Source organism: Vigna radiata, chromosome 7 (genome assembly GCF_000741045.1).
Source record: "Vigna radiata var. radiata cultivar VC1973A chromosome 7, Vradiata_ver6, whole genome shotgun sequence".
NCBI lineage: Eukaryota > Viridiplantae > Streptophyta > Magnoliopsida > Fabales > Fabaceae > Vigna > Vigna radiata.
This window is the reverse complement of record NC_028357.1, coordinates 2,337,709-2,352,786: the sequence shown is the minus strand read 5'-3', so window position 1 is coordinate 2,352,786 and position 15,078 is coordinate 2,337,709. Positions and strand designations below refer to the sequence as shown.

At 36.1% G+C, this 15,078-nt stretch overlaps 1 protein-coding gene across 4 annotated transcripts; it reads right to left on the bottom strand.

Annotated features, from left to right (window-relative positions):
- Nucleotides 1–6,153: 6,153 nt before the first annotated feature.
- Nucleotides 6,154–14,983, bottom strand: LOC106769070 (DNA-(apurinic or apyrimidinic site) lyase 2). 4 transcript variants are annotated; one of them, XR_002668391.1, is made up of 11 exons: nt 14,592–14,983; nt 13,731–13,949; nt 13,491–13,576; nt 13,048–13,163; nt 12,869–12,949; nt 12,200–12,400; nt 11,628–11,788; nt 10,850–11,550; nt 10,710–10,769; nt 10,052–10,311; nt 6,154–6,475 (listed from the first exon to the last, which is right to left on the bottom strand). XR_002668391.1 is itself a non-coding variant. In XM_022782776.1 (10 exons), exons 1-10 carry the CDS (start codon nt 14,809–14,811, stop codon nt 10,240–10,242), a joined length of 1,917 nt encoding a protein of 638 aa, XP_022638497.1. In that variant the 5' UTR covers nt 14,812–14,983; the 3' UTR covers nt 9,789–10,239. The 4 variants fall into 4 exon arrangements, 1 of the variants encoding a protein (XP_022638497.1); XR_002668392.1 differs by having other exon boundaries at nt 6,154–6,439; XR_002668393.1 differs by lacking the exon at nt 10,710–10,769 and having other exon boundaries at nt 14,592–14,982.
- Between the last annotated feature and the right edge of the window lie 95 nt (nt 14,984–15,078).

Below are 15,078 nucleotides of genomic sequence, written 5' to 3'. Positions count from 1 at the left end.
CTCTTTCTGTTTTTCTCATTTCATTATTTTATTATCCTAGGTTTAATTATTTACTCTTTTTAAAGTTTCTTGTTAGTTTTGGAATCCTTGAAAATTTTGAAAAGTTCATGTTGTATCTGGGAAACTTGTGTAATACACCGTAGATAAGTTCTTACATGTAATGAATATACATGCCTCAAGAAGTCCATCTAGTTTGTGTTTTCGTCAACTAATACAACAATCAGAAGACTTATAGGCTGATGTTATGGTTGACATCAATAACAACCCAAAGAATCAAAGCATTGTTTCTGTAACTTAGGTAGTCTTTGCAAAAACAGTTCCTTGGACGTGTCAAAAATTGCAGTCTTCTTTGGACATAATTTATGACGCTAGCAAGAACGTGTGTCTACTCTATTAGACATGTATGGAATTGCTAGTGCTCTCACATCTCCAAAACTCGACTCCAATACTCTTGCAAAACAAGTTAAAGAATGAATTCATGCGAACAATATTGCTGACACACTTTACTGAGTGTTTTGTCAAATGACTTTTTGGGATTTAGAATTCGTTGATTCTCAAATATACTCTTGAAGATGTCATTAAATAAGACTCGTAGTAGGGAACTACTAGTGGGAGATGTTTGAAGATAAGGACATCAAGATCCAAATCAATGAGTATCACAATATGCTTGAAGATATCAAAGTAGAGAACATAATTCTCCTTGATGAGTTCGTTTCATAACTTCTTATTGAGAAAGTGATGCCATTATGGACTATCTACAAACAAAATCTGAAACACAAACACAAGCATATGTCACTTCCAGAGCTTATTACACAATTGAAGATACCAACATGAAGGAGTGTGCTATTGCAAAGGATAAATCATTGTTTGAAAAAACAAATATAGTAGAAGAAACCTGTTCCAAAAAGGTATGAAAACAAATTTGATCACAAAAGGAAAAATATTTTTCGAAAATCCCTTTCTAATGGATCTAACCCCACCTTTAAGAAGAAGAGAAATTGCTTCATATGTGAAAAGTTAGGTTATCATGCACCTTAGTGCAAGTATAGAGTAAGAAACGACAATCATCCTAAGGAAAATATAGCTGAAGGTGAAGATACAATTGTTATCATTTAACAAATAAATTTGATGACCAAGGTGAGTAAATGGGTGGTAGAATCTAGTGAAACTAGACACATTTATGTAAACAAAAGAGCTTTTGATGGAAGATCCTTCGACAATGTTGATGAAGACTCCATGATGAAGAGATTGATGGCGTGAAAGCATGAAGATGAGGAGGTTGAATGGCTTGATGAGTGTGGCGTCATATGCATACTAGAAGGAGGTTGGGTCAACCTGGAAGGACAAGTAGAAGAAGTCTAAAACAGAGACAACTCTAATTGAGAACTTAGAGAAGTGAGCCTTGTAATTTTGGCAAAGTTTCACTAATATCATTCAAGTTCTAAGAAAATACAAGAGGGGTGCTTCTCCTTTTATAGTTGAAGGAAAGGGCTAAAGTACATGCATTTGAAAATAGCCTAGAAGCTTCTTTGGAAAAAAGAGATGAATAAAAACCTCTTTCCTCTTTTTCATTCAATCACATATTGTCTTTCCTTCATCTAATCACATCTTGCCTTTCCTTTATCCAATCACATTTTTCCTCTTTTTACGGCTAATCACATGCAAGGGAGTCTTCATCCAAATACCTTAAGGCTAAAAATAATCTGGATCATGTCCCATGCAAGCCCAACTCAAGAAACAAGCCCAAAACTTGTTCAAGACATCATCATGTCAATTCTGACCTTTGTTGAGTATTTTATCTATAACATTCTCCATAGAGTTCCAAATGAAATTATTCTTTTTTTTTTGGTTGAAAACTATACTCAAAGAACTTTCCATTGACTATAAGTACATATCTTTTGGAATTTTGAGTTGGTTGCAATTAAACTTCAAAAATTGTTGATGTGAAAGAAAGTCTAGAAATGACAAGATATCTTGGTCAAAACACAAGGTCCAAAACAAAGACTTATGTACATATTTGCAAGACTTAAGACAAAGCAAGAACAAGTTTGAAATCACCATCTTCCACAAGAATAGAAGCCCTTGAAGTCTTTCTTCTTCTTTCATTCTCCTAGTCTTAGCTTAAGCTGTAGCTCCCTAGATGGATCTCCATCAAGATCCCAGAATGGTTTGCATAAGCTTTTACCTCATACACTAGTGTAGAGGATGAAGAAGAACATGTTTATCTTGGTGATTTAAGGACAACTCTTATCCTGGAAAAATAAAAGGTTTTCCTAAAATTCACATTTGGGAAGTCTTTCACCTTGATGGATGTGCTATATGTGCCATCTATCAAAGTTAATCTAATCTTTGTAACATTGCTGGAAAAAGTTGGGGTTAAAGTGTCATTTAAATCTGACAAGATTGTTGACAAGGAAACAACAAATTGACTCTTGAGAGCTTAATACATCAACTCAAAGACGAAGCTTTGATTAAGCTCACAATGATATAACTTACAAATCGATTTTAATCACGAGGACCACAAAATTCTCGACGCTTGTGAATGTTGATTGATTGATAAACAACCAACCTTATACACAAGGTACGAGAAGAAACTCGGGTGACAGAGGATGAAGTACGAGTGGTATTCTTTGGCAGAGTGTTAATGTCAAGGCTAAGAATGTGAAATATTTTTAAGGATTTCTATTGGAAAATTTGTAAAAAGGGTTTAAGAACAACTTTAGCTAGAGAAGACAAGATTCTTAAGTTTGTCCCTTTTGACTCATCTCTCTTTCTTGAAGTCTTTTTAGTAAACTTTCAACAATATTTCCCTCTACGCATTGCGCAACTGACAATTTTTATGGTCCTAGTATCAACTTACACCATCCTTCATTAAAAGTCCAAAGACTATTACATTGATGCATTCTTGAGCTTCACCAAAATAATCCTTGTGCTTCCTTATTGGGAAAGGGAATCACCCGCTACTAGAGCTCGACAAGACGTCATGGAAAAGGAAGCACTTTGACAAAGAGCACATCAGGAGGATTGCCAACTTTATCTGAACCTCATACATGAAATACGTGAAGAAAGTCGAACACGAAAAGAAGCAGTGAAACAAATAGTTGTATGATTGTATAACACACAAGAAAATGAGCAAATTTTTCGTAAAGACAACCTTGTGTGGTGTAAGCTCAGAGAAATAAGAAGTGACAAACTTGAAAGAAAGTTATCACCTTACTGGGATGACCCTTACTGCATAAAAGCTGCACTCCAAAATGGAGCATACAAGCTTGAAGGTCTTGGTGGCAAACAAATATCAAAGACATTAAATGTTACTCATTTGAAAACATACTACAAGTGATGCTATATTTAAGGATATGTGTACTCTTTTTTCTTAGCCAAGATTTTATCCTTAAGTTGGGTTTTGATGGGCATGGTTTTAACATGGTACATCAAACATTAACATTAATAAAATTCCTCTCTTTTACATATTGCTATATTATATGTTTTGGAATCACTCATTAGTAGAAATAAATATTAAAAAATGTGATACTCCGTAAATCCGAGCATAATCGTGTGAGTATGTGATCACTCAATCAATTCGAGCATGAACATCTAAATATGTGAACACTCGATAAATCCGAACATGAGCGCCCGAATATATGACTGATTGAAAATTCAAGCATGAGTGTCTGAATGTGTGACTACTCAATAAATATGAGCATAAGAGTCTGAATATGTAACTACTCAGTAAATCCAAACACAAGAATCCGAATATATGACTACGTAAATGTTAAAAAATGTGACCAACTCGAGAAAATTTAAGTATCAATTAAGTGTCAAAAAAAATGTGACTATATAAGAGTCTGAAAACATGACCAACTCGGAAAAATTCAAGTATAATTTATGGGTCAAAAAAACATGGGTGTTGCTCCCTCCACCTCCCCATTCCTGTTTTATCCCTCCCTCCACCTTTCTATTCCTGTTTTACCCTTCAGTACAATTTTATTTTTAGGGTTAATATTTTTTAATTTCTACCCACTCCAATCTCCTGCATGAATGTGATGGTCTGATTTATGCTTAACCAATAAGCATTTGTCAGTTATGCTGTTTCTTTCTGTCTTCGATCTCGTCACCCAAACAACACAAACATTTTCTTCTATGTTTCTATGTTTCATTTTCTTCTATCTCTCTTTGTTTTTTATGCTTCTTTCTATTGTTGTATCTTTTGAACTTTCTAATTATTAATCTTACCCACACCAACGTACAAAGAGTTAAGCAATCTTACATAAAAAAATGTTGATACATGAGGAAGAAATATATGTTGTAATGTGTCAGAAAAAATATTGTGGAAGATAGTTAATTTTATAAAAAGGTTGAAATATTTTATATAATCATTTAAATAAAAAAATTAAAATATTGAAATTTTAAAACTTTAAGAGAGGAATTTGATCATTTAAATTTAGAAAAATTTAAATTATAATTAAATAGTAAGAATTTTAGATTTTTGAAATTTTTTTAATTAATTCATGTATACATTTTTCATTTTTTTTATTCCATTATTGTTTTGAAATTGAGATATAGGTACTTTAACACATTTTACTAACAATAGTGAATATTTCTTTCATGTTAACAATCGATTGTGGTTAATTTCTAGATTTATTTTGCAATCATTTTTTTTACCAACATTAATGATGCATATTTCCATTGATGTCATTTAGAATTTTTTTATCAATGCCAATAAATTTTTTTTTATGATGTTAGTCATAAAATATTTATTATCGTTTGGAACCACTGCATCGCCGAATGACCACCGCAAACACCTCACACCACTGCACCACAAAAAGCCACACCACCGCACCACGAAACCAAACGGATATGGAAACAGGAATATGGAGAAGAACCAAATGGATATGGAAAAGAGAAATAAGAGTTGAGAGATGAGAAAAAACAGATCTAATGAGAGTTGGAAGAGGTGAGAATCTGGAAAGAGAGAAAGTGAGACTTAAGAGAATGGGGAGTGGGGCTTCGCGAGTGAAGATGAGTGAGTAAAAATGGTTAAGAATTTAGGGTTTCAGAATAAAGTAAATAAATAGAGCTAAAAGTAAAAAAGGACTACTTTTGTAATTAAAAATTTTTTGTAAAAGATTGGGGAGGTGGAGAGAGAAGGAGTGGTGGTGGAGGGTGCAACACCAAAAAAAAAATAATAATAGAAGGGCACAAAAATTATAAACTTGAGTATATCTCAATCATAAGATAGAAATAGCATACAAACTCGTTGATTTAATAACTTGTTCCACTAACAATAATTATTAACTTTCGAGGTTGAAAGTTATGTATCTAACCAACCCACATTTTCAATATTATATTTTTAGCATTGCCAAAAAGCTAAGAATTAGAATATATGATCCATAAAATATATTAACTATCTTGAAATAAGGGAAAGATGATATATAAAAGAGATATATTATCTTATACTTGATAAAAACATAATTCAATTACAAATAACATAACTCATAACTCATGAATAATATTGATCTCTTATTCTTAGGCCTAAGGTTATAAATATATGCCACCCAATAACTATAATAATCTTATAATTGTTTTTACTCAAAAACTCTTACTGATTTTTGAACATAGAAGAGTATTTGCAAATGAATTTTTCTTTCGTTATAATTTGAAACTCAGTCTTACATCAACCACTTAGTCAACCAGTTGGAAGACTATTTAATTAAATTAGGTAGGAACATGTATAAATTAGAATAACATAATTATATTTTGTTAATTTATTCTTCAATCATGAATAATGAGATAATATAGATTAAATAAATATTATAAAAGTTAACATTCAATTAGAATGATATGCTGTAGTAAAATATTAAAATTATTAATATTAACGTTATATCAACAGATGTAATTTTTTTATATATAAAGCAACATGTTTACTCTGATTAATACGAACTTATTACCATCACCTATAGACTCATTTATAGAAAGAAAAAGAAAATATGTTCATTGTGCTTAAATATAAAATTTTCACACTTCCAAAGTTAAATCAATTTAAAAAATACTTTTATATTCAATTCCAGGAATCACATCCAAAGACTAATTCAGAGAATATACTCATGAAATCAAGAATATTAAATATACTCAACTACCATTTCTGTTATAGGTGAAATTAGTTATTTTTTTTTTTATATGAAATAAGAGGAAATATAACAAGTTTATTTCAATAATTGATGAAATATATAAATTTTTCCGTCCAAATTAAAGACAATCTTACAACATTTTAACAATTACTGTACAACGAGCCAAAAGAAGAATGCACCTGGCTATGGATTTCTGTAGCAGTGATTCTGCAGTCATGGATAGTGTTTGATGAATAAGCTCCTGGCGAAGTTGGTTTCTTCTTCCATCGACAAAACTTGAGAATCAGTTTCAGTGTTTATCAAACAGTTTTCTGCCAAATCCAAACCCCACCTACAAGTTAACGCTTCTGCAACACCAGGTTCAAACATGCAGGAATAAATTTTGAAGCTCATGTCCAAACCCCACAGTCTTCCTTTAACAAATTCAAAGACTTGGGATTTAGATCTTCCAATGCAATAGTTGTTGAAAGACCCAAGTATTTATCATGCTTTTCCATTGTTTTGATATCAATAACCCTTTCTAGCTCAGTCACATGGAAATTGGCCAAAACTCTTATTTGTCAAGATTCATTTTCTGTGTTACAGTATCTTATAATAATTTCATGAAATAATTATTATGCAAATAATTGTATCAAATTCATCTTGTCTTTATTTAAAAATAGAACAAAGATTAAAATAAGTTTATACTCCTTTCAACTCTCTTCTCACCCACGGCTTTCTTTAGTTGGGAAACGTGGAATATTGGATGTATTCTTGCTGCCTCTGGTAACTGTAAACGAAAAACTACCTTCTCCACCTGTTGTAACACCTCAAAAGGCCCATAATATCGTGCAGAAAGCTTCGGATGCAACCTAGTTGGCATGGATGACTGTCTATGGGTCTAATTTTTAAATAAACCCAATCTCCCACTTGAATATCTACGTCTTTCCTTTTTTTATTCGCCTGAGTAATCATAGCCTCCTGCGCTTGCCTTAAATGCACCTTCAGCTGCTTTAAAGATTCATCCCTCGTTAACAAATCCTGTGCCACCGAATCCACCGCTGTCTCCCCAGGGATAAAACGACTCAACGCTGGTGGAGCTCGCCCATAAACTATTTCGAAAGGAGAGCACCTGGCTGCCCCTTGATAACTGGTATTATACCAGTATTCAGCCCATGGAAGCATCATCTTCCACCCCTTAGGCTGCTCTGAGCAGAAACACCTCAAATATCCCTCCAAGATTCGGTTCACCACCTCGGTTTGACCATCCGTCTCAGGATGGTACGCTGTACTCATGCTAAGTTGAGTGCCCTGCATCTTGAAGAGCTCCTTCCAAAACACGCTCAAGAATAGGGGATCTCGATCACTGATTATTGACGTGGGTATCCCGTGCAATTTAACTACCTCTTGTATGAAAATCTCTGCCACCATGCGAGCTGAATAGGGGTGCTTCAGCGCTATGAAATGGCCGTACTTGCTCAGCCTGTCAACTACTATCAAGATTGCATCAAACCCTTGTGATTTGGGTAACTTCACAATAAAGTCAAGACTGATCTCTTCCCAGATTGCCTGAGGAATCGGGAGAGGTTGTAACAGACCCTGAGGGGAGGCAGCTAAGTACTTATGTTGTTGGCAAATCACACAGCTCGCTACGAACTCAGTTACCGTTTTCTTCATCCCCGGCCAGTATAACGATTGTGCTATTTTCATGTAGGTGCGAAACACTCCCGAGTGGCCTCCAGTGCTTGTCACGTGAAACTCCGCTAACAGCTTGGAAATCCAACACAATTTAGCTGACAAAACCAGTCTTCCCTTGTAGTGAAGACGGTCATTCTCCAAAGTGTAGGCTTCATGGCTATTTGGATCCCCTTTTAAATCCTCTCGTATCTTCCGAAGGGTGTCATCCTCCTCCACTTCTTTTAGGACCTCCTGAAAGTAAGGTCTGGATAAAGCGATGGAAAGTCAAACGGAGGGAAGGTTGAACAATTTGGAGATTACGATGGAGGGAATCAAGGATGGGACAGCGGCAATAAGACGTGATCTACAACAATTGATGAGAGGGATGAATGGAGGGAACAATAATGGAGGTAACCATAATCAAGGAGGTGGCTCTGAAGGAAGCAGCAATTCGGTGAACGATAGTCAAGAAAGGCGCGATACTGGGGGAATACCACACAATTGGAGGAAGAGGGTGGAATTGCCATCATTTGAAGGAGGAGACCCACATGTCTGGATTAGTCGAGCCGAAAGATTCTTCGATATCCAGAAGGTGGCGGAGGAGGATAAGGTTGAACTCGCGTACATGAGTATGGAGGGGAGCGCGAGTTATTGGTTCAAGTATTGGCGGGAGAAGACCAAGAACCGTTCTTGGTTGGGTTTGAAGGCTGGGTTGATCAATCGCTTTGGAGGAGGGTACAGAGGAACAATTTACGAACAAATGGCTACCCTGAGACAAGATGGAACGCTGGAAGAGTTCGTGAGGAATTTCGAGAGGCTGCTGGGACAGACCCAGGGCTTGTCGGAGGAATTGATTCTGGGTTTCTTCCTCGCGAGGTTGCGAGACGATATTAAGGGCCAAGTCAGAATTCAGGATCCCCCAGATTTGATGGGAGCGATTAGGGTGGCGAGAGACGTGGAAGATGCAATAAACCGTGCATGCGGGGGAGTATGGAACGGGTTCAAGGTTCATCACGCGGGTGCTCGAACAATGACGTCGATCGTGAGGAGCGATGGAGATCGCAATTATGCACCGCGGTCAGTTGCAACAGAGGGAATTAGCACGACCAGGAGAGATGGGTCGTCGACGGCGAATAGTAACAATGCGAGGGGTAATAACCCACTCGGAGGAGAAAACAAAGGTCGGATGGTCAGAAACTTACCCTACCCAGAGTTTCTGAAGAGGCGGGAAGAGGGGAAATGTTTCCGATGTGGGGGACCGTTCGCTCCGGGTCATCGGTGTGCCGAAAAAAGTTTACGGGTATTGCTGCTGGCAGAAGACGAGGAGGAGTTGGAGGAGAACGCTAATCCAGAAGCTCGACCCCTGGAGCTGTCGGCATGTTTGGCGGAGGGACTTACGCCTCCCAAAACCATGAAGTTGTCGGAATTGATAGGGGAGAGGAAAGTGGTCGTTCTGATTGACAGTGGGGCCAGCCACAATTTCATTAGCCGGAAGGTGGTGGAGGAATTAGGACTACCGGTGATGGAGACCTCCAGTTATGCCGTGAGTTTGGGAGATGGCTGTAAGAAATGGACTAGTGGACGATGCGAGCAGGTGCGATTGACGCTGGGAGAAGTGATGGTGGAGGAAGACATGTATGTGTTTGAGTTAGGAGGAGTTGATTTAGTTTTGGGCATTGCATGGTTGGCGACATTAGGGGAAGTGGTAATAAATTGGGGAAAAATGTCCATGCAATATGTCGTGGCAGGTGAGAAGAGGACGATCAAGGGTGATCCGGCAGGTCGGACCAAAATGTTAGGTTCTTGTAATCAAGAACCTCTAGATAACACCAGAACACACACCAAACAATCAACTCAGTACTGAATAACCTCTCTTTATTGCAAAAGAAACACGTATGTAACATACAAAGCACCTAGAGAGCTTAACCTCTCCCCCACAGAACCCCAAGAGTTCGTGCACAAAGACAATGACTCCAAAAACTATTTTACAAACACCCATTTCCCCCCTATATACAAACTACTAACTGACACTAACAGAAACCCATTTCCCCCACTTCCTAACTGCCTTGGCAGTTAGGCTAAGTAACTTTCTGTCTCCTCCTATATACAATTAACTCCCTAACACTCTGCGTATCGATTTCTTTGTATTGGTCAAAATTTGTTCAAAATCATAAAATTATATGGGTCAAACTTTTTATCCAATAAGCTTCATTCACAATTTTATAATCTGAAATACCAATAAAAGAGAGTTTTGCTGGGAGTCGTACCATCTCTTTTACATATATGGTTGCAACAGCTGATTTTACAGAACAAGAATACTTGTCTTGAGGGTGGACATTCCTTGACGGAACTTAGTAATGATCATAATCATGCAAAACTGGTATTTCAGCTCCATATAGTCGTTATGAAAGAAAGTTGGATGAAGGCGGGTTTATGAATCATCCATTCTCTTCCATTATTTATTCCTAGACTTTGAAGAAGCCCATCCAAAGTAACCGCAGTTTGCTTCAGGATTAGACGCAGGGCCCTGAAAGTGGAAATCACGTTAATTTTCACCACCTAATATATAGGCTGGTGTTAGTCAAATTAAGAAATGACAAACCCAAAAAACATAAGGTCAACCAGAAAAATATAATATAATAACCCGTGCATACTCGTAACAAGCTCAAAGATAGATCATTAAAACAAGTAATGCTTATTATTTTTCTTGACGTATTATATGGTGCAAGTATGCTAGCTCTTACAAGACTGAATCCTCGTTTTGGTCCTCATATATATGACCTTTCAATTTAGTCACTAAAACTAAATTGCTGCATCCTGGTAAACTTAGAGTTTATGAATCTAGTTTACTAAGCATCTACAAATTTTCATAAACTATTGAGTTTGACAACCTTGAAATCAACTAAAAGATCAATATTGTTTTACTTTTAAAAGGTGACTGAAGTCCTTAGATTGACAGATGGATTGAGTTGAGCCCCCCCAAACCTAGAGTTCAATGCAGAAAAATAATTGTCAGAGTAAAAAGCACAATCAGTGCCTAAAACCACTCAATGGAAACAGATTACCTCAGCACGAGCACAAACATAGAATCTGCGGCCAAAATTTGGTCCTTGTTTCTTCACCACCCGAGCAATACACGGTTCCTTATGGCCCTTGCAAATAGGTATACTATTCTGCATCAACTGTTGTATTCTTTGCCACTCTAATGAAGCCACATTACTCTTTTCTTCCTTTGTGGAACTATCCTTTGGCCCAGCTAAATCCTGATCACGTGCATCAGTATCCAACGAACATTGCTTGGGACTGATACTGTGATCAGACACTGTAGGAGTTTCGTGTAACTGAGGGTTGGGTTGAGAAAGTTCATCCTGACTGTTTGAGCAATCAGTATACGAGGAGCCATTGACGTCAGTGTCAAGATTTGTACTTTTCTGGAAAAATGACCGAAGTGAGAGCTGGGACCATTGACTATTTCTAGCTTTTTTGTTGGGTTTTTTACACTTGTGCATTATTGATTCTTCACTTTCATTCACTGATTTAGAAACAGCCTCCTGAGAAGAACCTCTGGAAAGTTCATTTGGTTTCAAAATGCTACCTTTATAAACCTGTCTTGGAAGGAATCGACATTCATTTGGACTGGTTGCAGATGAAGCAGCTCTGTTAACTGGTTCTTCTCCCTCACAAGTACTATGCATTGCAATGTCTTCGTGTGCCATCTTACATGATTTAATTTGTTCAGAAACTTTCCTTTTCATCAACACTGACACTGCAAGAAAAGGTTCAGAAACAAAAAATTGTGTATAAAGAGAGACACTCATCCAAAGAAGAAACGATGTTTGGTACCCAGAGTTTGCTGTATGCCATGAACCATGGGAACATATCTAGAAGATAAGGAAGGAGTACTGTGCAGAGAGACCTCAGAAATTTCATGTAAAGACACAAAAACTGGAGCATGATCAGATCCTTCCAGTTTAATGCTGCGCCCTTCCTTCCACCTATGGGCACTGAGCATATCATGCAACTAAGTTATATCCCGACCTTGAGGAAGGCACATGCAGCAAATATGCATTCAAATATTGATCCATTTAACAGAGTAAAGGTGAATAACCACATTATGAGTTGAAAACAAAATAGAAAGTCCATTAAAGAAAAATGTTAAGAAGTAGATTTTAACCTAACTCAACCTCTATAAGGTAAGGTACAAAGGAAAACTATGAAAAGAGAAAAATAAAACAAGTTACGAAAGTAGCAATACCATCTTTGCAAATTTCATAAATGTGTAATATCAAATGATCCAAAAGATAAGGGTATGTTAAGTTCCACCAAGTACATGACATTTACATCCATAAAATTAACCATCTAGGTTCAGAGAAATAAAAGAGCTTAGGATTCCACATACAAGGCTTGCATAATACCTTGGTGTGCTTTCAGGCTTACACCGTTTGTACTGTGTCAGAATGTCACATTCCTTGACATGACATCTTACAAAACTATGGCATTGCAGGTCATCTGATTCATGTAGGCATGAACCAGCAAACAGTATATGGTCAATTCTACTCCCAAAGTTGAATACTTCAGCACCTGTATTTTGCGACCAACAGGTGTATGCTTCCCTTCTGCATACAATCTCGAAGTGTACATATATGATTTAACAAAATTAATACTGATCATATTAAAGGTGTGCTCCATAATATTGAAAACATCATGTGTAACATTTAAAAAGACAAGAAGGGAAATATGGAGAATGGTACACTACTAGCCAGTAGCCGCATGGACGAGAAATGTGTCAGACAAAAGACTAAATATAAGATTAAAAGTTAAAACATAGTTTATTATTTAAGAAAAAAATTTCTTGTAATCTGAATTTCAAAAAAGACTACTTCAATATGAAAGTAAAAATAATATAATCCCATATTAAATATATATATTCCCATAAAAAAAATATATGATAAGATAAAATGATTTTAAGAAGTGTTATCAAATCTGACAAAGCAATGCAGATTAAGTATCAATGAATATCATTAAATTTTCAAGGAGAAACCTACAGATCATATTTGATATTTAGAAATACAGAGTATCCATACCTGTCAGGATGTTTAGCTCTGAAGGCATCACAAAATTGACCGCCATTTTCAATTAACATTGATTTGAACCATTTTCTAAATCTACATATAAATTCAGGAAAAAAAAATTAAGACAACTATTAGCATGTGAGATTTAACACCACCAAAGATGCTTCATGGAATTCGGGTAGAAAACTCACTCATTATTTCCAAAATCAGCTCCTGCATCACATCGATCAATTGCAAATGGGGCAATATTGAGATCACCAACAACACATACTCTCCTTCCTTGATGCAGGAGAGACTCCCATCTTTTCTATTAAAGAGAATATCGACATCAATAAACCAGAAAACAAGAGAAATGGAAATTTTCAGTTTTGTAAAACTTAACAGAGGCACAAGAAATGAACATCAAATAAATAGTGATAATACTACTTTTAAAAAACTAGCTTTATAGTTTCTTACGCTCTGCTCTGAACACGTTCTGATGGACAGACGATATTCCAGTCAAATTTTCTTAGCAATGATGCAATTGGATGAACGTATTCAAACTTTTCAAACATACATTCTAAATCTAATTATTAACTTCTGAATTTGGTTAAATAACTTAATGATTCCATTAACATATGAACATTTCAAATACCTGTAATACGCTGTAAAATTTTTTCTTAAACTGAATCCTCTCGGTGTCATCACTTGCAGCTCGAGGCCCATACACATTGAAAAGAACTGAACAGAATTGAATACAGGTATCAAATATGTCAAGAAATATATATATATATATATATATATATATATATATATATATATACTTATTTTTCTAATCACACTAATGTATCATGCTTCACACAACTGGTTTCAATTTTTTTCCTCCTATACTAACCAAAGTGAGTGTGATCCGTGATAATGCATCGCCCCTCATTATCAAGACTTATAAGCTCATCTTTAGAAAATTCCTTTAGATCATCTGTCATGAACGGCAATTCATCTTTGCTAGTTTGAGAGTTTTCCAGAAGTCCAGTAAAGCCTTCCTCTGCTGCTAGTGGCAATGCCACTTCATTACTAGAAAATGCTGATTTTACACGACAAAACGTAATAACGCCTGCACACACAAAACAATATATCGCGTCAGAAGTATTATTTAGATACTTTGTAGCACCCTCTTTTAAAAAGTTCTTAACAATTGAATAAAATTTACTAAAAATTACAAAATTGTGGAGTCCAACTTCTTTTAGGCAAGCTTCAGTCATGATAATCTAATTTTGTTTTTGGTTTCCCACAAGTTTCCTCCTTTTAGGCAATCCTGTTTGAGAGAAACCTAGAAGCTAGAAACTTGTCTCACCATGATGGTGGAGACTAGCCCCTTAAGCTAGAACAAACCTTAAGGTATCATAATTTTGTAATTCTCTATAAGAAGTAATACACTCTTCTTTCACTTTCTTTTATTGAACAAAATTTATTGAAAATTACAAAATCAGGACAAAATAATTAACTAATTGTGTGACCCACTACATTTTGTGATTTCTAATCCACGAGAGGGAGAGAAAGAAAAAGAGTTCAAAAGAGTGTGCTAATAACATATTTTTCTCATCAATATATTTTTAAACAATAAAAAATGACGTATTTGACATGTTAATCAGCATTGATACATAAAACACAAAGAAACAATAATATAATCTGGAAAAAAGAAAATAGGAAACTAAGTAGGCCATTTTCAGAATGAACGAGAGAGGGGAGGGGTTACCGGAATAGCCAGTTCGGCCCTTCTGGGAGGTGCGGGTGCAGGAAAAGAAGGATTCGTAACCGTCCGCCATGATCAAGTCCGCCGTAAGTTCCTGTCTCCGAAGTTTGGTCTCCTGAAAGCAAAGGATGTCGGCGTCGAATGAATTTAGCAGATTCCTGAGCGACCCGAACTGCGATATGCGCTGTCTCAGGCCATTCACGTTGTAGCTCACTATCTTCATTCTTTCACCCTATCTTCTTCTCACTCACACAATTTACAATTTAGGTTTCCAATTTCCTTTCTTCTTTCTTCTTCTCTTTAGCCCATCGTCTTCTTTCCTCCCCCTGCTACGCAATTGCATAAACAGTTTATTTCTTCCTTTTGTTTTCTTCTTCCAAATATTTTTGTACTATATTGTCCTTTTAGTTTTAGGCTTAGACTTAAACATATGGGCAAATCAATTTTCTTTATATAATTTTAAGTTAAATTCTCATTATGTTAATTTCCA

Bases quoted from the DNA above. Each gene is read 5' to 3' on its own strand.
- LOC106769070 (XM_022782776.1), bottom strand. From the start codon at position 14,811: ATGAAGATAGTGAGCTACAACGTGAATGGCCTGAGACAGCGCATATCG. The intron at 13,577-13,730 runs GTTAGTATAGGA...AATTCTGTTCAG, and splicing joins CACGGATCACACTCACTTTG to TTCTTTTCAATGTGTATGGG. The intron at 10,770-10,849 runs GTAATCTGTTTC...ATTGAACTCTAG, and splicing joins ATGTTTGTGCTCGTGCTGAG to GTTTGGGGGGGCTCAACTCA.